Source organism: Oryzias latipes, chromosome 5, assembly GCF_002234675.1.
Source record: "Oryzias latipes chromosome 5, ASM223467v1".
Lineage (NCBI taxonomy): Eukaryota > Metazoa > Chordata > Actinopteri > Beloniformes > Adrianichthyidae > Oryzias > Oryzias latipes.
In genome coordinates, this window is record NC_019863.2 from 5,953,695 (window position 1) to 5,976,531 (window position 22,837).

At 43.2% G+C, this 22,837-nt stretch overlaps 1 protein-coding gene across 1 annotated transcript; it reads right to left on the bottom strand.

Annotated features, from left to right (window-relative positions):
• Nucleotides 1–1,078: 1,078 nt before the first annotated feature.
• LOC101171986 (protein FAM83C) lies at nt 1,079–11,783 on the bottom strand. The gene is made up of 5 exons (XM_004068720.4): nt 11,029–11,783; nt 8,073–8,240; nt 4,759–4,883; nt 3,396–3,629; nt 1,079–2,961 (listed from the first exon to the last, which is right to left on the bottom strand). Exons 1-5 carry the CDS (start codon nt 11,533–11,535, stop codon nt 2,220–2,222), a joined length of 1,776 nt encoding a protein of 591 aa, XP_004068768.1. The 5' UTR covers nt 11,536–11,783; the 3' UTR covers nt 1,079–2,219.
• Between the last annotated feature and the right edge of the window lie 11,054 nt (nt 11,784–22,837).

Sequence of the window (22,837 nt, forward strand, 5' to 3'; positions counted from 1 at the left end):
TTGACTAGAGAAGCCAGATGATAGTATGCCCCCCCCACCCCTGTGGGGGCCCTGTGTGCACAGGAGTAGTGGTGACAGAGGACTGAATCTGTCAGCAAACAAAAGATGAGCAGAAAATGTAAACCACCAAGCAAAAGGGCAGGTTCACAAACGAGTGTGCTTCTTTAAAAGCAACAACTAGTTTTTTTTCACGGCACTGTTTCTAAAAATTGACCTCCTTGGATCATTTGACTTTTAATCAAAAACAGTCATGTTCACATTTTCCATTCCTATATTATAACCAAAAGTTTCTTCATTTACATAAAGAAAGGGTCCTTATGTTGAATGTAGATTTAAAAAGACATCGACAAAAGGTTTAAATTATCATATCATAACTAGCAGCTGCATTTCCAGAAGAAAATTCAGGGTTGAATGCTATATTGCTGAATGCAAACGAAACTTAAAGGGTAATAATTGGCACAAAAAAAATGTAAATAAAGAAATGATCAAAGTTGACCATAAATAAAGTGAAAACAGTACAATAACTAAAAAGATTTGTAAAGAAACACAGAAAGATTCTGTTTGGGATGTAACGTGTTCCCAGCAGTTCAAACCCAGTTTGGAGGTTTAAGGCGCTGTTTTGTGCAGAACCTCTTGGCTTGCATCGCCTGTGCTGCCCACGATCCGGGGCTCGACTTCCCGACAGGAGCCCAAACATCACAGGGAAAGAAAAACTTCTTAATTAAAGACTTCCTAATCTCCAAAACCTACGCTTCCCTGTCAAAACAAAAAAACTGCAAATCAATCTGTCCATCCATCCTGACATCTTAGGGGTTGCTGGAGCCCTTCCCTGTTCAGGGCAAAGGGTGTGAAGAACCTGAACAAGATACCAGTCCAATGGGATTCCAATGCCTTCACCTCCTGAGGGTCGAGTATATACCTTTGTTGTACCTCTATTGGGAAATTTAGTCTGTTAACAAAACGAGGCACTCAGCTACTCAACATGACAAACTTCAACCACAAGAGCAACTTTCACACAAAAATCCAATTATGTTACCTCTTCCTATAGAGAACAAAGTGCAAAAACAAAACAAAAGTATTCAAGTCAAAAGCTTTTATTTTTCCAAAAAACCCAAATTCCCAACAGTCTGTCCATGTAGTGCAGAACACAAGAGAATGGAAAACTGCTAACAAGTGCTGTCAGGCTGAAAAAAGAAACACATCAGGACAGCAAAAGACTGGAAACATGGAAATATGACAAATACACAAACACTTACAGAGATATTAAGACTTCTCTTTATTGCTTAGTGCCACCAGCTGAAAGTCAACACTTTGTTCTCCTGAAGTTTTTCTAGAAAGGTAGTTTTGTGAACCGGCATTTGTTCACTGGTTTAAAGGCAAACGATGGATAAGGAGCTCCACATGTGCTGCAGACAATTCTGCCAACTCCAGACTTTTACAGCAAAACCCTTCTTTACACACTAATCCTAGAACAGTAGAAGTCTGTTCAGGAAAATTCTTATTCTGGAGGCGTTGCAGTTCATCCCAAAGGTGACCAGAACTGAACAAGCAAGGCTCATTTTAATGCCAACCTCACACATCAAGTGTTTTATAGGATTCTGAAAAGACAGAAATGTATAACTTTCCAGTCATCAGAACTTCCCCTCATACGCACAAATAGCTCTAAAATACAAAAAGAAACAAAATAGTGATCAAAAACTACCTTGTATTTGTGAGTTTAGGACAAGTGTTCTATCACTTCAGCTAAACTCTGAGAACGCAAATACTCACAAGTTTCACAATTTTTTAAGAATATTTTAAAACTTTCCCCCCTCTAATGTACAATTTTTTCTGATGTGTTAAAGGTGAGAACGAGTCTTTCAAGATCCTAACTGTCTCAAAAATGGAAGGTCTGGAGTGTTGTAGGCACAAATTCACAACTGTTCTTCTGCAGTATCCTTACTTTTGTTTCCAAAAATCAGGGTACAAACATTCTTGTAAACGCTGAGAACAAATGCTTCATGATCCAAGTACGTGTGGCTTCTCCTGACATGTTCAAAGAAGCAGAATCAAGAGGAAAACTTTGCATTTGAGCCAATATGGCAGTCGCTGGTGCTCCTGATGCTATCAGAGTTCTGAAAGACAATCAAGAACATTTCACTTGTGAAAAACAGCAGGCAGGTCCTCTCTGATATGCACAGAAGAACTCTGGAGTTTTACTGAGAAGGTCACTTCTAGCATTAATTCGTGCTCTTCAGCTCGAAGCGGCTGTACACCGGCTTCGGCCTCCTGTTGTACTGGTTTACCAGTTCCAGTTTGCTGTGACCCAGCGTCATTCGCTTATTGTCGTGCCGGTTCATGAAAGTGGCTGGAGGTGGGGGACTTTCTAGCTCAGGCTGAGAAAGATCTGGCCCCCCCCAGGGTGAGGGGCCATGAGGGGATGGCGACCTACAGAAGCTGTAGGAATCTTTGTCCTTTGAGAATGGTTGTGGGAAGAGCTTGTTGAGAAACTGGTTGGAGGAAGATCTCTGCTTGGGGGCGAGTTTGCTGTCATTTACCGGGGACGGTGTTTGGGCATTGGGGCTCAGGTTTGAGTTGGGGGTGCTGTGGTACATACTCTGTTTGTTGTCATACAGTGTTAGTCCCTGGATTTTTGAGCTCACACCACCAATATTAGAGCGCTTGCCGTCTGCAGAGTTGGGCTTGTTCCAGTCGGTGGCATTGGGCTGAACATACGCTGGAGGAGAACGCTCAAGAACTGGTGTGTGGCCCACAGCTGCGTTGGCAGGACCCCGTGCGGCCCCGGCGGTTTGTCCTCCATCTCTCCTCTGTGGGCTCAAATAAGATGAAGTCACAGGCTCCTTCTTGTCATTTGTAACTTTAAAGATTGCATTTGAAGCCATTCCAGGCGCCATTTTCACGCTGGAGACACTGTTACTTGAGTGGCTGCTAGAGTTTTCAGAGCACGCCCTGTCCCGGGGTCTGCAGGAAGAAGAATAGCGTGGGTTAGCATCTATGATGGCAATCGTTGGCTCCAGAGAAGTTTCCTAGCTTTTAAAGACTTTGTGTTTAGTAGTTTTTAATAGTGAATGAATGCACATTTCATTACGTGCTTTAGAAAGTTAAAGTCTAAATGCAAAAGAACAGTCTGGAAAACTAAGTGAACCTGAACCGTTTATGTGGAAATGTAGGGGTCTATAAGCAGAGCTGCTTATTTGTTTGAATGACTCATTAATGTTAGTAGATTGATAAAACTAGAAGGTTCCATTTGTCAAGGACATTTAGAAGGCCATTTACAAACTATTAGTGTCCTTTATACTATATTTAGAAAGCTTAAGATTAGATTCAGTAAATATAATTGACTGTTGGGAATGTAGGAGTCATAAAGTCACTGTAAATGTTGAATGTGTTCCTACCTATCAGCAAGTAAATCCAGCCCCAGCCCACGGCTGGCCCCCATGGCTGGACTAGTCACTATACTTTGGTAGGAGGGGTAGTAAGGCATCCCGTCTTCATCAGGATTGTAGAAACCGTCGATGATCTGTGAGTCGGCGTACAGACACCGAAACTCCCGGTCAAAAATTTCAGTGAGGTGACCTGAGAAATGCATCACCATGTTGGTGTGAACCTGAGCTGACAGCCAGGTGAAGCTGGGGAGAGAGGACAGTAGAGTGAGAACTGCATCAGCCCCATCATCAAACGGCTGTGTTTCCAGCTAAAATAAAATCAAGTCAATGAAGAGTTCTGAGGGAGAAGAGCTGCATCATCACTGTAAAACCACGTCTGAAGAAGAAGGTCTCACAGCTCCACAGTGAGACCATGCTCCTAATCTATACTGAGGTTGATCATCAACAGCAGGTTTGTACCATTATTGTGAAATCAAAAACCAGCCTTTGAACTGTTAGCCAACTCTGATGTGATTTATCTTCATCGGTTCAACTGATACCCAACCTGAGCCAGAGTTTCCATCACTACTTCATGTAAAAGGGTGAGGCACTGCAGTGACTAAACGTTCCTCACTTGTAAAAATTGTAAAAATCGGTAGGCAAGCCTGAATCCATCCCGAAACAGATTTCTGATAAGGCGCACTATGAAGGCCTTTATTCGCTTATACCATGAACACCTACGACAGAAATAAATATTCAGTCAGTTGTTAGTATTTCTTTTATATGTTTTTGATTAGATCGCTTTTTAAAAAAAATAAAAAGCAGACATTTTGTTACGTGGTAAGGGTTAGGGTTTTATATGCTCAGAAATGCAGTTTTAATCTAAATTTTCTTCACAAATGTCCGCCATCATCAGAGAAATACTAACAGAACATGTTAAAAACACCATTTACAACTGCCTAGCTTTGCAGTTTCCTACTGAAGAATAAAAAGTCCTTCCAAGAGGTTTCTAGATTTCTAGATTTAGAAAAAAAACGTACAACAGCCAAAACAAACACTTAAAAGGTTTTTTTGAGCTGTGATGTAAGTCCAAGAGGAGGTGTTCATGCATACTCAAAAATACATAAAATACATACATGCACATGCACATGCACACACACACACACCTATTTACAAACATATGCATAAAAACACACCTACAGACACACAATCACAAAGGTATAAACACCAACAGATGAGTGTGTGCGAGTTGCCAAATACTGGTACCTATTGTATTTCATAGCAGCCTCTTTCTATAAACACAACAGGTTCATTTTGGACCAATGAAGAATGTAAAATGCATTGCAGTCCTAAAGTCTCCTTACAGTAGTACATTTCTGTGTGCGTTTCTCACCTGTATGAGCCAGCGATGACCTCCTCACAGTCAATGATCATGAACTTCTCCAGTACCTGACCGGTGAACTTCTTGCCACTCTTGGTGCAGTATGTGTCACCACAAACACTGCGGAGGCGCATGTTCTGCACACAGACACACAAACACACCATTAGACATACAAGCAGCACACTCATTACCACCGCTACAGGGACCAGTCAGCACTTCCAGAACCAAGTTCAGAAGACCCACAAAAAAACCAAACTGAAGATTTGGAAGACTGCTGGAATACAGAAGCTTTACGATCACCTGAACAAAGACGAGAAGAGACGGGAGAACTTGGACTTGCACTCTACAAACAAGGTCCCACCTCGTCTGCAGACCATGTGTTCACTAATCCTAACCTGTCTCTATCTGCACCAAAAGGCTTTCAGGTAGAACTGACAGAATTTTCCAAACAGAACAATATTTGCTAAAGTTTGTGGAATAAAATGTAAAGTAACCCATTCTTTAACAACCAATTGAGAAACAAACCTAGCTGTGATAGATTCTGTTGAATATATAGCCAAGTCCTCAAACTAAAGTCTACCTCTTCAACATGTGATATAACCCTTACTGAAATGATGAGAAAGGTTTTCTGGTGACACTCAAAAAGCTCAATGCCTTTCCTTGATATGTGTAGCGATGGTTTCTGGATGAATGTTATAATGAATTCTGATGATAAATAATAATGATGTGCGATAATGACTTTGTACAACCGATACCCGATATTCTCCTGCCTCTTGTAGCCGATATCGATACTCAACTGATATTTTTTAAATTCTTGTAAAACTCTTCGGCAATGGTCACCTGCCAAGACGCTTTCCTTTTTCTTTTTTTCGAATGAGCGCTAGCAAAGCGGCAGCTTTGTAGTGTGGCGACCTTGGGGTTAGCTCCTCCTATAGCCACTAGGGCTCATGAGAAGTGGGAAATCTTGTGCGTGTGGAATCCCTAACCATAAGTGAGGGAGCTGTGAAGAGAAGTGACTGTTATGTTGTTACCCCATTTGTGTGTGTATAAATTAAATGGGCTTAGATACTGGAAAGGAGATTGGACAATCTGCTTCTCTGTCTACCTCTCCCTCTCTAAGGCTGCTCAGGTTTGTGTGGAGTATGGGGTACGGGGCAGCTTCCCAACAACGCAGCCCGTTAATTGATAGCTTGGCTCTCATTTCCCCGTTATGAGTGACCAGCTGGGTCTTAACAATATTCTGTCCACACTACGGTTGGGCGATGTCCCTTAAATTGGCAGTTGACGATGTTTGCAGTAAAACATCGGGATGGACGATGATAATGTCGGGGGGGGGGTATTTTTTTATTTTACGTTATCATATCATCATTATTTGTTAATTTACTTTATTACTCTATTTCTTTTATTTCCCAACTAATGATTCATCCGCGATGATCCAGTATAAACTGAGGGAAGTGACTTTAACAAAAAAAACAAAAAAATAGAAAAGAAGTAGTCCGCTCCTGCACTTGAGTCAAGTGGACCGGTGGAACGGGCGACCGTGTCTCTGAGCAGAGCAGCCGGACTTACAGCTTTGTGTTTAGGGGAAGGGAGGATGCTTTGTTATGTGTGGACTATGTGTGGGAGACTTCGGACTGTGATCCGTCCCCTAGCTCTAGGTGAACGAGCTGTCGAACTCAGGAGAACCGGGTCTCTCAGTAGAACCGTCTCTCCGAGCAGAGCTCGGACCGCCAGCTTGCACAGCGGCTTTGGGGCGGTGTGTCAGCTTTTCAAAGCAGAAATGTCGCTAAGTCCTTAGAAACCGTTCAAACAATCACGTGGATTTGTGTTTCCAGTCATGTCCCGACAAAATAAAGGCTGATGTTCATCCAAAGCTAATGTTGTTAGCCTGTGTTAGCCTTCTCCTAACCCTGGCTTCTTCCGGCTCCGTTCTTCCACAAAAAAAAGCACTGACCACACGGATTAAAATTAAGATGATGAGCGAACAGGTGCTTCATAATAACCATAACAATAATGAAAGCACGACTAGAAGATCATCTCGTATATTACCGAGCTGCCAGAAATCTATGTTTGTGGCACCTTGGCTTGTTTACAGCGGAACTCATGTCTTCTTCTGGTATTTCAAACACTACTGCGCATGTGCGAATGATTTATTCCGACCGAAAGTATGACCCATGTGAACGTTTGTCATGATCGGAAAAAGTTTTCCGGGCCCATGTACACGGTTGAATTCTAATCCGACCATTGATCCGATCAAGATATTTTACGGTGGCTTCCATCGCGATGTCAGTCAGCCATCACGATGGACGATGGCATCAGCACAACCCTAGTCCACACATCGTGGTGGTGAATTTTTAAAATGACTTGTGGTGTTAAAGCTTGACCTTTTTTTCCCTCCCTCCTGCAAAACACATTTTGCAAACAGCGAGCGAGTCTACGACATAGTAAAGTAAACCCACACGGGTGAGAGCTGCGCCATGTTGCAGGCAGAGGTCTTTGGGGCAGGCGCCGAGAGGTGATGTCACTTAGACGCTACAGAAGTTTGCAGGATAGGCGGGGTGAGCAGACAAGTTGTAAGTATCCATGCTAACAACAAGTAAATACAGAGTGGTGAGTGAGAAAGCGACAGCAGTTTAAGCTTATGGTTATCGGTCCATTTTATCCGCAAATTTTTTTTCTTATTGGAATAATTGGCATGACGTCATTCTGTTCATTATCAGCAGATATTATCCTGCAACCCTAGTAATTAATGAGGATTACATGTTTATTACATACTGACATTGTGAAAAAAAAGTTTACAGTTTCTACTTGATCTGATCAGAACCAGATTATGACAACTGTGCAAAAATATAAAGTAAAAAAAAAACTCAGTAGGGGTGTGATTGTACAAGTTTACTTTGTGTGCTAAAATACCCAACAGCAACATCTGTACAGGCTTCAGCCAGCAAGGTCAAGCCAAAAAACACAGAACAGGCACGGATGGGTGCTGGACCTGTTCCCCACACTGCTTCTGCTTTTAGGCTTCTTCTTTTTGTAAAGATAATATTTTGGTGTGTCATGTGTCATTGTTCCTCTGACACACACACACAAGCACACACGCATGTGACTCTTGTAAGTTGAATGACAAATAATCTCTGTAAAAACAGCATCTACTATTTCAATTGAAGCTTTTCAGTCAGATTTCGGACAAAAAGCTGCAGTTGAAATGCAGCTTCAGTGGGGCTGATGCTAAACTGTTTTTCCAGCAGAGATGGTGCAGAGAAATCTAGAGCAGACCTGCAACATTGTCTCATTTTTCTGTCTGGCAGCAGAGCCAAGGTACTCACACTCAGGTGGGAGTTCTGAATGTCCAGCGCTGAGCACATGTCTGTGAAACTACAGAGGCTTCGCTCGTCCAGCAGGATGTAGACGGGGACTCTCCGCTTGTTGGACGCCTCCATGAGGTCACACATCAGGTCCACATCGGTGAACACGTCCATCACCACTGCGATCACCTGCAGAGACGGCGGAGGTCACACTGTCACACTTTCAGAACAACAATTCCAGGCCAACAAAAGATGAAGAGTTTCTCATAACTTCAGGCTTCAGCTGTTGTCCCATTCTTCTACAACATCAGCTCGCCGGAGCTTTTGTTTCTTTTCACAGTTCAGGAGCTCCAATCCTTCTTCGTTTCAATCTAAGGCAACTTTCTCTTCCTTTCAGTTCTTAAGGTCGTGTCACACAGCCCCTACCTCAATTTTGCACATTTTCCACGCATGAAATTTGTATCTTTTGTGATACATGAGTGACATACGTCATTCATACGCGTTTCTTGCGTTCATCAATCATCGATGTGCGCAGATGCCCGTCGAGGGTTTTGGTCGACGGTCTTTACATGAATTCGGATTTTGAGCTGTTCAAAATTTTGGGTCGGTTGTGAATTACGCAGTTTATTCATATTTTACGTAGTCGATACACAATTATTTTGCAAATCTTACACGATTGTGCAAGATTTTTGTGAGATGCATACGCAAATTTGTGTCTATCCACGACTGTTAAATGTATGTCTAACAGACTTTTCACACATGTACCACCAATATATTGCTCTTATATTGCGTGTACGGCACACATATTACGTTAAAATGACATAACTTTGTGATACACCTGTGAAAATTTCACCAAAGGACCACAATTTTCCTCACCTTTTCCATGTATATTCACGTTTGACCAACTTTCATTCATGGAAAATGTGCCAAATGTATGTAGAGGCTGTGTGACACGGCCTTGAATCCCTGATGTCCACAGAGGCATCTTTATTGTTGCATAGTTTAGTCTTTATTTATCTATGAGCGTTTATTTCAAAATTTACGAGAACCATTTCAGAATGACCCCCACAGGATTTCAGCCTCATTACAAGTCTGTCTTCTATGCTCCAATGGGCAGCAGTGACCTCATGAACCGGATAAAAAGCACCGATTTAGCCAAATGTGTCCCAACGTGGATGCTGTTACACTCAGATACATGATGCGGGAATTTCTATTTGTAGGTCAGAAAACATCTATAGACTTTAAATGAATTGATTTATTTTTTTCTAAGTCAAAGTGGTTTTGACCTAAACTGAAACTGACATTCAAACCGAAAGCCTTTTTCTAAACAGCTGCTGGAAATCACATGAATGAATGAATCAGATTTTATAGATGCATGAGTCAGTAAAACATACTGGTTTACTGGCATGAATATAATTTATGACACTGGAGATGTACATAAAGAAGCAGGAAGCAGCTTCAACGTGGAAGTCAACAACCTGGACACCAAGATGTCTTTAGCCGGTGGAACGCATGCATGTCATTCTAGATTGTTTTTTTAACAAAACTTCTAAAAGTCACCTTTAACAGTTTAATGAGAGAGCTGGCAAACCTGATGGATTAACCAAAAGTTGACTTGAACCTTCTTAAAGCTCTGTGTTTAGGTTGACTGTGTTCTGACAAAGGTTTCGATGGTTCTGATGGGTGGTGGACTCCCTATCAGACAGACAGCAGCAAGGAGGTCAAAGTTTGTTGACAGTCGACTTCTGTCAAAGAGCCGAGTAAAGATAAGAGACTCTCCAGCTCACAGGCTGCAGATGAAGCTGTGACCAGCTGGCTCCAGACGCCAGGCTGAGTCTGACATGTGAGCGAGAAGAACGGCTTCACAAAGAAACTCCTGCACTCTGAACAGGAGTATACATAGAAAGGGGAGCCGTGACTCATGCAGCGTGTGCTGGATGGACTGTAGACCAACTGAACTTGTTCTGTGATCACCTGCAGATTGTCTGACAGCATCACAGCCACAGGTATTTGCTCAAGTTAAGCAGCAGCGTGTGAATCAACAACCGCCTCACACACTACAGGTGCATGCACGCCTTTCACCTGCGGGCTAACGATTTAATAACGCTGTTCTTTAGTGGAAAAGAGAACATGGAAGTGAACCCCAATCAACCCTACCGACCGGAATACCACGAAAAGACAGCAAGTTCCAACACCACAGAGATATTCCTAAACCAACCGGCTGAAAACAACAGCTGGTGAACACAGAAACGCTCTCATGCAGCTAAACATGACCACAAAGAGACAGAGGAACAGGAATATTTCAAATTAAAAGTTGACTTAAAGGTAAAGCAGGATAAGCTCAGTGACACACTTTGGCCTTAAAGTGAAATGGAGGATGAACTGCAAAGTAGCAAAAGGAGGATCCCAGAGAGAAACAACACCAGGGATGTGTTTGTCTCTGCCAGCTGGTGTGTGTGTGTGTCCTTTTTTACAGCGTGTCATCTGTGACCCCCTCCGGTTTCACCTGGTCTCCCCAGATCTCCACACTCCTCAGGTTCCTGCCAGCCTCCCGGGAGGAATCCATGCAGCCAAACACATGAACTGCAACAGTGCTGCATCCTAACAGCTTTTTATGCAAAATGCCACATAAACTGCATCCGTCTGTCATTTGACTTTCCTAAGGGTTATGAAAAGATGAAAAGGTCTCCCTTCCAGCCGTCTGCAGGCCCTGATCCAGAAAAAAAAACAGTCTGGAGGGACTGGAGGCCAGCTGGAGAAGCAGCAGCTCCAAGAGACTGAAGGAGCTGCTGCTCTCAGACTCAGAACCGCCTCTTTTTTGTTATAAGTCCAACGCATTTCTTAAGGATTGGGAAAAGTTCGGCCCTGTCTGTGGTTCTCCACAGTCGCTGTGGAATATAACTGTTCTGAATAAGGGAACTAAATGGTGCTGAGGGCCCCTGCCTGCGCTCGCGGGCCCTGCTGTGTGACCCCTCACCTTTTTGGCCTGGTTGATCAGGGACCTGATGATGTCTTTGATGTTGTGGGACTTGTCTCTCTGGAAGTAGATCTTGGTCTCGGACGGCGCGTATCGCACCGGGGCTCCGGGCCAGCCCAGCTCCAGCAGCGGGGGCTCCTCGTCGGACATCATGGGGAAGTAGGTCCCGGAGGTGAGCTCGGACACGGCGTCCCCGTCCTCGATGTCGCGCTCGGTGAAGCCGTTGCTCCCGGAGCCGCAGGCCTTGCTGGCCACATGCTGGGTGATGTACTGGATCTCCGGCTGGGACAGGAAGTTCACCTCGCGCTCCTGGACCAGAACCCTGCGGTACTCGTTCTCTCCGTGCTCCAGCAGCGCGTCCGTGGCCAGTCGCGCCGCCTCGTTGTGGCTCAGCTCCAGCGTGGACACCTGCCGCCACGGGTTCTTCACCTCCTCCAGCCGGGACGCCAGCTTCCCCAGCGGCTTCCTGCCACTGGTCGCCGGCCGCAGCTCGTCGGAGGCGAACATGGCGGCGTCGCGGTCAGCAGGCGGAGGATTAACGTCGCTGAATAAATAACCAGGATGATCCACCTGAGCCTCTCGGGTCTCGGGTTGCAGCAACAAGACAGCGTCTACGAGGGGAGTTGGTCAAACAGCCCGGATGAACGCGCGCTGAGGAGCGCGTCACGTCAAGGGGTCAAACAACAGTCCCGGTCTCTCAGGGTCCCGGATCCGGTCTCTGCGTCTGCGGTTCCGGGAGTCCTTCTCCTCTTCTTCGAGAGTAGTGCGTGAGCAGGTATGTTTTGCTTTGTTCTCACCTGTTGATACCTACTCTGTCATTGGTTGACAGCGTGGGCAAAGCCCCGCCTCCTCCCCTCGTTTCCAAGCCTACCAGGTCGCAGTGAGGGGCGCATGCGTGATCCAGCCTTTCAGAATAAAAGTCAGGGCTGACTGAATAATGGAATTACCCAACAGTCATGCTTGGAAGTTGGACCACAAGGGTCATCATCATAGACTGTAAATAAGAACTGGACAGGTCAAACGTTGCACTTCCCTATTGATGAGTATAGTTTTTCTCTAAGTTGATTTTTTTGTATCTATCATTTGTTAACTTAGATTGTCCCCTGCTGTTCATTATTTTGTGTTAGATATTATAGTCATTGCTTTGTTTTGGACGCACCTGTCTATGTTCTGTAAATCTCTTTATATTCAATGAAGCTAAAAAAAAATCTTTCCCCTCCCCCCTGGTGATCCAAACAGGAAGTGGCTCAGAGAGAAGCTAAAATCCCATAGACTTCAATAGAGAAATAAAAATCTTTTACTCAGTCGTTCTATTATTCAGAACAACCATTCTTGCTCTGAAACTTTGTTTGACATCTTCATGCTATTCCTTATTTTTTTCCATATTATTTTTTTTCTTTATTGCAAGTTATTCAGGTTCTAAACTGACCAATCAGATGCTTCATTATAACTATGAATGGCCCACCTCTGACTTATGACTGACAGATTCTCCTGAGCCACTTTCTGTGGAATGGGATGCTGACTTTGATCAAGCTAACTCACGATTGGGACTGTAGTTGCCCTTGAAACGTAACTCAAACCGACTCAGGCCAATCACAGTCGCCTGGCTCCAAATGGGGGCGGCCGTATCACAGAAAAATGGCAACTGACTTGGCTTCATTTTGCTGGAACAAGGGGTAAAGCATTTTCTCTGGGTGACATCACACCCGAGTGTGTCCATCTTGATACATAATCTATGATTATCCTGCATGCGATGGAAGTATGTAAAAAGCAAAGCTTTCCATGACATCATCACAGAGCTGTCATTCAATGTAACATCCTTGAAGTTAAAATAAAGCTATCAATTTGCCGTAAACACACTATATCTTTGATTGTAGAGCAAGCCCAAACACTAAAGAAGTGCTTTCAAACATTAAACATGAAGCATTAGGGAGTTTATTAATAAAGCTAATACCGGTAGATATTTTTTTATGTGTCTTGAGAAATACAGTTTTAAAAAATCCTCTCTACAAATCAACTCTGATTAATTCAATAATTGAATTTAATAGTGAAACAAAGTATCTAATTACAATTTGAAAGATCGGCATTGTGAATGATTTTACAGCTGGACAAATTCCTGTCAGTAGTGCAGACGTGGGTGTCATTCTGTTCCAGAGAATTACAAACATAGAAAAACATAGAACCTGTTTTGTTCTCGTCAGATCAGATTTTGATACTACAAGCCAATTCTGTCACAGAGCTTAACCAGGAAGCGTTTTGTCTTCTTGGAAATGCATCTTCCCTTCATGATAGAGCTGACAGGGTTCCATCGGGTAAACTTGAAGGTCTAGGGAGAGGGAAATGTGTCGTTAGCTCTTACCTCATTATCTCATTATCAACAGAGGTCCTATCAGTCAAAGGTTCATAACAAATGCCATAATCTCTGACTCAAGAACCTCAGTGTTTGCAGGGCCTGTAAATAATCATGATGTTACACCATTTGATTGGCTGTACGTTGGTCAGATGACGTGTAAGACAGTAATTGGTCTGGACAAATTACGGTACAACCGTAGGAAGAAGGAATTGGAAGTTCTGTTGTATTCAAACCAAGCTGCGCCATGGAGCGAGATGATCTTCTAAACGGGCTTTTATTATTGTTATGATTATTATTAACTGCATATTCGCTTAGAGTTTTCAAATCCGTGTGGCCAGTGCTTTATCCTTGGCCGAACTGACCCGGAAGAATGGTTAGGATTAGGTTAATACAGTCTAATAACATTTAGCTGTGGATGAACTTTAACTGGAATAACATCAGCCTTTATTTTGTCTGGACCTGACTGGTAACACAAATTCACATGTTTCCTTGCACAGTTTTCTTAGGACTGTTCATTCAAAGGCCGCCTCCACCCGCCCCAAAGTCGCTCCTCTGCTTGGAGATACAAATCTCCTGGGAGACACGGTTCTCCTGAGTCTGGCTCACACAGAACAGCTGGACGGACTGCGGTCCTCCGTTGCACACACCGTAACAAAGCACCCTCCCCTGCCTGCAAACACGAAGCTACTAGTGCAGCTGCTCTGCTCAGAGACATGCACATGCAATGTGTGCGCACGATTCTGCAACAGCACGCGTACAACTGATTAATCTGTGGGCAGCGCGGTTTAGCATCTGTGGGCATTGTTTAGCAATCCGCAAGCACAATTGATTAATCCGTGGGCATGGTTTAGTAATCTGTGCGCACGGTTTATGAGTTCTTTTTTTAACCACTGGCACCTGGAGGGCTCCGTATAATTCTCAACCAACCAAAAATTTTGAAAGCTCAAAACCGAGACGTGTCGACCGAAACCCTTGACAGACATCTGCATCGACAAATGACGAACGCAAGAAACACTTATGAATCATGCAGTGTGCATGGATCATAAAAGACTGAAATTTAATACGTGGAAAATGCACGAAATGTATGTAGCGGCTGTGGGACACAGCCTTAAGCTTATTGGGGGGAGCATCAGTCTAGTTCATACATTCTAATCATCTGCTTTGGTTGGAGGGACTGAGGAAATCCACTCAGGAAAATCCACTGTGACAAAGTAACACATTGGTAGCAGAGGTTGGAGAGGCTTTGGGCCTGCTGAGTAAATCTCTGCAGGTGGCAGACAAGTGCTAATAAACAGTAGAAGAACAAAGGGAGATGAAGCCCCTCCCTGCCGCTCGCTGCTTGTCTGGTGCTGGTTTGGTGTGAACACCACGGGCTAAATTCACGCTTATGAAACCGTATAAAGCATGTTCTTGAATGAACCACACATGTCCGGTGGGAATGTAGCACAAGTTAAATAGTTACCTGCAGTATTAGAAGAAATTCCCCTTTCTGAAGCTGATAAAAACACAGCATTTGTGTGAAATTATCATGTTTTGAGTGCAGGTCTTTTTACATGTTCAAGGTGTTCCCCCCTTTTGTTTAAATATCTAATTGGCTAATGTTGCAAGTCACAATGCTGACATCTTTTTCTGAACTTTTGAGTGCTTCTAGTGCTAAGGGGCCATGTTTTCTGCTACGCAACATGCACAATGCAAGCTACGCAACGTGGATGATGATGTCATTCATGCAGACCGGAATTAACAAAGGAAACGTTTCAAAAAATGGCAAACAATTCCAAGGGATTGAAATAGCAGGAACCGGTTCTCAACAATAACTGGTTCTTGATACATATCCCATAACCACAATGGAGCTAATGAAAAAAAGATGCATATTCGTTAACCATCTGGTACATTTCTCTCTAATCTGAAAAACCATTTATTCTGCTGCTTGATCTATAAACATCAACATTTATTTCCTAGGGATTTATGGAACGAAGTAATTGAATTAGTCAGTTCAAAAGGGGCCCAAGTCCACAGTTTTTCAAAATAGAGATTTTATTTTTTCTATGGTCTTCAAGGGAAAAGCTTTCTGATTATGTGCAAAAAAGTCCCAAGTCCGTTGTAATGTATTGACTATGCTTGACATTTAAAACGCATTAAGTGCATTTTCCTGGACTTGGGCCTCTCTTGGATGGGTTTAGCTTTATCCCATAGATGGCAGCACTAGTTATCCAATATGGCAGCACCCCTGTTTAATTCAAGAAGGGCCCAAGTCCAGAGACTTTAGTTTACTAGTCCTCTAAAATGATAAAAGTGAGGTGCTTCATATTATAGCATTTGTAAGCTATGAACTGTTGCTAAATCTGGGTAAAGTACTGTAAATTCCGGACTACAAAGCGCACCCGATTATTAGCCGCACCCACCCATTTTCACGTGTTTAACTAATTTTATACATACACAAGCCGCGTTGGGGTACAAGCCGCATGAATTAGGAAACATTGTCATCCTGACGGATCACTTCCTGACTCAGAGTGTAAGTGTGATTTATTAGCACACAGTGGGTGGAGTCATTTTTGCCTCAGGCTCATGTCTTTGAGTCTATCTGCATCTGCCAAACAGTATGCACCTCTATTCTGTTCACAAGTTCCTCAGTTATGGTTTTTATTTTTATTATTTTTTTTTTAACTTATTGACAATCTAGGTATCACACATAAAATTACAAACAGTAACCATATAATCAACATTACATCCCTCAGTTATGATGAGGAAATTTACATCCCCGATCCCCCATTTCCCATGAGTCTTAGGGGCTAAAGGCGGGGCCAACGCCCGGCTCGCCATACTGTTGTACGTGTTTAAGAATGAGCAGCAGTGCATGGAGGGGTGAACGGGTAAAGCTCTCCTTCCGCTTGTGTCGCGGCAGCGTTATGGGAGTAACAGGGCTGTTTAAAAAACACACTAGTAAAATAAAGCAGCGACGACTGAAAAGCGCGCGCCTCAGCGCGATACGCGCGCCTCCTCGCAGCGCGTGGGTCAGAAGTTTCCTTCCACAACAAACACTTGCTCCGCGGACGCCTCGAGTAAGCCCTGGCTGCAGCCTGCAGAATGGCTCGCGCCGGTGAACGGAGCAAATCGTGTCTGTGCAGAGCAATCGGACTTAATACTGTACGTTTTGTGTATGAGGGGCGGATGCGTTGTTACGTGTGGGAGCCTTCAGACTGCCATCGGCCCCGCAGCTCACACGACACGCAGTCTCCAGCTCACACGGAGGCTGTGAGCGTTTCAATGCAAATCTCTGCTCAGTCCTTAGAAACCGTTAACACGACCACGTCAATTTGTGTTTCCAGTCGTGTCCCGACAAAATAAAGGCTGATATTATTGCCACATATTTACGTGCAGCCAGCCGAGTCACTATGACTCAGAGGTAAATGCACTCCTGAGCATGCGCTGTTCTCTCCGTCACGCAGCTGACCGGCTTTTCCAAACCCGTTGGTGATTTTTTCACGCTGCTTTTAACGATTGCTTTTAACTTGAAAGCTTCATCATATTGTAGCGGCGATCACGTGCACGTTGGGTCTAATGGCACCAAAGGATTCTGGGATGCGGCTGGACATGCGTGTTTCGTTTTGTTGAACCATGACTGAAGTGTCTAAGACCTGAAGTCAGGTCCATGCTGTTTGGCTGCTTAGAGGTGTGTTGAAAAACAAATGACTTGTGTTTGATGTTAGAGAATGCAAACTATTCACTGTGTCCAAAAGTACGTACACGGCGGCCGCCAATAAAATCCAATTAGCCGCGTCACTGAATAAGCCGCAGGACTGTAAGCGCAGGAAAAAAGTAGCGGCTTGTAGTCCGGAAATTACGGTATTCATCATTTGGTGTAGCCTCCCTTTAAACTATGCCATTAAAATCATTTCCTGGAAAAACAAACCTCTTGGACTTGGGCCCCTTTTGAACTAACCGATTCAATTGCAGAAATAGAGCTGGCGGGCTTTTACTTTGAAATAAGCTGCCCTGTGGCTCTTATCTGACGATCTGTCTCCATCAGCCCTGCTCTGTCCCCTGACTTCACTTTGCTGACACCCTTTCATTGCAAGTTACCTGAAACTGCATCATTTCCCAGCTCTGATTTCTCTTTGAGATCTTGTGTGTGATAAACGCCACACGTTTCATTTGTATGTGAAACTGGACACCCCCCCCCCAACAGTGTTACATACTGGCTGTGGTCGTTCCTCACCCTGCTGTGTGCCTGTGTGCCACACTTGAAGGTGTGAGGACACGAGTGCTTGGAAAAGCTGCTCCACCCACAGAGTCCTGATTTTTTGAACTTTCACTTTGTGCATCTCTGCACAGAAAAGAAAAGATGCTTCAAGGAAACAGAATGACCACTGGCAAGTGGTCATTCTGTTTCCTTGAAGCATCTTTTCTTTCTTTCTCCTTCAGAAGTTTCCTATCATACTGTATAAAGTTCCCTAAAAAGGTTTGTATGGGGATTGCAGTGTTGTTTGTTTTCTGTTGTGTTGTATTTTTTATCATCACGTGTCTCAGTCATCAGGTTGCAAGGGCTTAAATGCTTTTCTGTAAAATGTTATGAACAGTTGTGTTTACAGACTCCATGATCTTTTGCTTTTCCTGTGCTTATTTTTTCTCATAGGAGCGCTGTAATCGTAAAGTTTAGATGCATTTATGTGGACAAAATAAGTATTTGATACCTTGCGGATTTTGCAGGTTTGCCCACTTAAGAAAGTCAGTCATCCTGATGGTGGCTTTGGTCGATCAGTGAGATTGAAAATCACAAATAAAGTCAAGAAATCAACTTCAAAGAATTTATATAAATGTATCTGCAATTTTTAAACTGAACTGAGTCTTACTCCAGGGGTTTTTGGGGGGTTTGCGGTGTGGATGCGGTGCACCCTGGGGTCCGAGGTGGGATTCCCAGAGTGTCGGACCTGGCTGTCAATCAAATAGCCCAGTGTAGTGTGTGGGAGTACCTGGTTTGTGTCTCAGTTGTTCTTACCCATTTCTCCAAATTGCGTTAAAATGATTTTTGACTTTTGTTTGCTGTTTTGACTGATTTGTGGGGCGTCGTCCACCCAAGTTCTCTCTTTGCAATGTGTGACATCAGTTGTGTTTGGACTGTGTTTTGTCTTCTGGTCTGCAATCCCTCTAGAAAATCAAGATGTTTTACATCTGTTTTTAGATATTCACACTCAACACACATCATGCTGTCTGAGAGAAATAGTATGCCTCCACTCTTCTTGACTTTAAAAATAGATATGTGCTGCTCATCATTTTACAATATCAGGATTCTCTTTTCCGGGTGTTCAGGAGCTCTGTCTGCTTGAGGTCAAGGTTAAAGACAACCATCTAACCCTTGTGCTATCTTGTGGGGTCAAAATGACCCCACCCTTACATTAATGTGTTCTCCCTACCATGACAAAGGTGGATAAAGGTGAAGAGGATTTCATGTAATCCATGGACAATAGTGAAGATCACAAATCATTGAAGAAAAAAGTTCAGCGCACTGTCTAATGGGTCTAGATCAGTGGTCCACAACCTTTTTAGCGCCACGGCCGGGTGTGACGTCACACAAACTTTCACGGACCGGTCTTTCTTTTTTTTTCAATGAACTTTATTGCAAATTTTTAAATTTAACGGACCGGTCTTTAAGATGTTGGCCGAGGATTACTGTGGCAACGCCACGCAGAAGGAGGAACAGATCCGTGACAACACAAATCCCGAGCTTTTATTTTAACATGCATGACATTGTACATCGCACAGGAGTCATCATTCTCTCCCCTTCCCACACTCATGGTGCAAAAAAGAAGTACTGTCTATAAAATGTAGCTTTCTCTTTTTGGAAGTTGAAGACTCCTCTTCTGTCTCCTGGCTGGGCCTTTTCCTCTTGGCAAAGAAACTTTCCAAAGACGTTTGGTTTTCCTCATTTTGCTAGCTCCTGGGGTTTATTTTACCGGTAACCTATTACGTGACCGAGAAGAGCATCTTGGCCCGTGTTAATGGTGACATCGACAGATGTGACAGAGAATCAGGCAATTTTTCCAAATAAAACATCTTTCAGATTCCGATATAAATAAACTGGAAGTAAAGGATGTTATTTATTATTTCTGTGCGGCCCGGTACCAAATGACCCACGGACCGGTCCCGGTCCACGGCCCGGGGACCACTGGTCTAGATGACCCAACTCCCAACGTTAGAGTGCCTTGGATGGCACAAGGGCTAAACCAGGGGACGTCAGACCTGTGCTGACCAGGAAAGTGATGAAATTTTTTTTTACCTGCATTGAAAACAAACTTTTTTCACCTTTTGGCATGTCCCCTCAGGGGTTGCCCTCAGCTTTCACCAATCTGCACAGGTGGTTTGGCAGTAGGCCTGCATAATATACCGCATATTTATCGTTATCGCAATATCAAGCAGTGCAATATCCATATCGCAAAGTCAGCAAAAATCGCAATAAATTGTTACCTTAAATGTGCTAAAACAATCCTATGGCAGCTTGAAGCATTTAACAAATCAAATAAATCCATTTATGCAATTGACCAATCGGATGGACCCTTTCCGATGTTGACCAATCAGATGGGCCCTTCTATGTTAGATGTTTGCCTCCAACGTCAACGAGGGTCATTTGGAGTATAATTTTTTTTAACTGTTGCAATGAAATGGGAATGATGTTTTTTTTTTTTTTTTGCTATTTGTTTATATACCGCAAATTATACTGTTATCACAATATTGATCACTAATATCGCATATCGCATGCTTTGCTCGTATCGTGCAGCCCTATTTGGCAGAGAGTTTTAAGCCGGATGCCCTTCCTGACACAACCCAGTATTTTATCCAGGCTGGGGGACCAGCATCGGGAGACCCAGCCTTGGGCCCCCTAGTGGCTACATAGTTAACCCTTGTGCTATCCTAGGCACTTTAACATTGGGAGTTGGGTCATCTAGACCCACTAGACAGTGCTCTGAACCTTTTTTCTTCAATGATTTGTGATCTTCACTGGTGTCCATGGATTACATGAAATCTTTCCACCTTTATCCACCTTTGTCATGGTAGGAAGAACACGTCTATGTAAGGGTGGGGTCATCTAAGATAGCACAAGGGTTAAGCTGTGTCACTGGATAAAGCTCCTCACGCAAACCTTGGTTTCCGATGTGCCAGTCCTGCACACAGCCAACTGATGACAGAGTTTAAAAGAAAGAAGGTGTTAAATGTATATATTTTCTTTATTATTCAAACTTCTGTTTTTAAGACAGTTTTTGTGTTCTGTTTTTCTTTAACTAAAGTTGTTTGGGTTGGAATCTTTCCGTGTGCTATTTCAGAAAAGTGATCACTTCAGCAGTAAGGAAAGAAGTGTCTGGAATGTGAGATAATTTGATCATGAAGGACAGAACTTCCTGTGATTACAGCAGAAAATTAATATTAGATAATTCACTCACCAGGTAACTAGGGAGACCTAAATAAAAGTGCGGGGTTGGAACAGTCACCCTGAGGAAGAGCGGTTTGGAGCAGAAGGGTTGTCTGATTCCAGCTCTCCTCGTGAGAAATTGTACCTGACTCTTGGCGTCTGTTTCCTTTGTTAATACTGTCTTGTGTTTACAGAAAAAACCATGACAGAAGGCTAAAGACATCTGAGTCCTCTGAGCAAAAAGACTAACTCAAGAGGTACATGAACAAATGTTGAAGAACTTCCTGTTATAAAAACATCATTAAACAGAGGCGTCAAAAGAGCAGCAGTGGCGAATCTGTCTGAATGCGTTCACAGACTAAGCTCTGTTTCCTTCAGAGTCTGAAGGAGACGTGATTTCCGCGTGACCTGCTGCTTCATGTCCGCACTCAGTTGAAAACATCCTGTATGAGTTCAGGCTGATAGGTAATTTAGTGTTTACCCACTGGGGAGGTGCAGGTGATGAGATAGCCCAACAGCTCACATGAGCTGTTGTTTGACTCACCTTCATTTGAGTATGAAAATGGACTGCTTTGCACAGACTGACGCCTACTGATTTACATAGAGCCCGACTAGGTCACAAGCCACAGGGATGGCCAACAAGACTGACAGGTTACCCGAGTTTGAAAAGAACTGAAGGCTGATCAGGTAGCACTCTGGAGCCGAAGAAAATTATGGGCAGGATTTTGCCAGCATGTTGACCATGTAGGCCAGGTGTGTCAAACTCATTTTCACCGAGGGCCACATAAGCATGGTGGTTGTCCTCAAAGGGCCAGATATAACTTATATATGTAACTAAATGTTGTGAAAAATAAATGTAGCTAGTCCTTAATGTTAAATAACTCATTATTTATTTATTTTAACGTTTTAAAGTGACAATTAGAGTTGCATAGAAAACATGTTTGCTTGTTACTTTAGCATAAATCCTTTTACATTTTATTCTGTCAGGTTAGGTTATATAGACAGTGTTTAAGTCCTAATGTATAGTTGCCCCATCTGATATTTTAAGTCAGATTACCCCTAGATATGAATAAATACACACCAGTTTTTGTTTTTTATTCAATTCAATTCAATTCTTTGTTCTCATTTACTAAGCTCCGTTTTTGTCCCCACTCCTCCAGGATTTGTAGGCACACAAGATTGCTTATCAGACAAATACAAGCAGCTAATAATGATTATTACTTGAACAGAGTGGCTCATGAGCTTCACAAAGCCTTTTCTGAAAAAAAACTAAGGACATCAGGCTAAAACCTTAGTCTCAACTGCCATTACAGGTAGATACAGGCTCTCTGCGGGAGATGGAACAAAACCATGTGTAGATGGTCAAGTAAGCAGCAGCTTTGGACCAGAACTCTGTGTCCTGAGTTGCTAAGGTGCTTTCAAGCAAACATGTCTGTGCAGAGAAACATAAAAAGTATATGCATGTGTAAGTACATTTAACCATAAACTGTTTTATCAGGGCTGCAACAAGCTTTTCAGTGACACAGCTGGACTTTCTGGATTAGTTTTCGTAGTTCGACCATCACCTCCCCTCCTGTGAGACCCTCTGCACTGAAGTACCACGAAGATGTGCTGAGGCCCATGCCGTACTGACACTCCACTTGAGACTGGAGGCCTGTGCTTGGTTTAACATTATAATCTGGTTTGCATACAACTCATGTCTGGACTCAACAGTAACAATGACAAAACAGTTTTTGGAAAGAGGGGGGACTATCTAACTGGGAAAGATGCAAACAAACACACTGGCAAATGTTTGCTGTTTGCTGAACAAGTGTGTGACTGGAGGAAAAAGGGGATAAAAATCACATGTTGGGCAGCAGAAGAAAAATATATCTACAGAAACAAGTTTAATCTGCAGAAGGGGAGAAAGTAAATTAAATAGACAAATTGAAATGCTGCGTTTTGAGTTTGCTCCAAACATCCTTTCTTTGTACTCTGAGTGTTTCACAAAACTTCATCTTTCTCTTTGTTTTTTCTTTTTTCCACCCAACAATGGATTCATCGAGGGCAAGGAG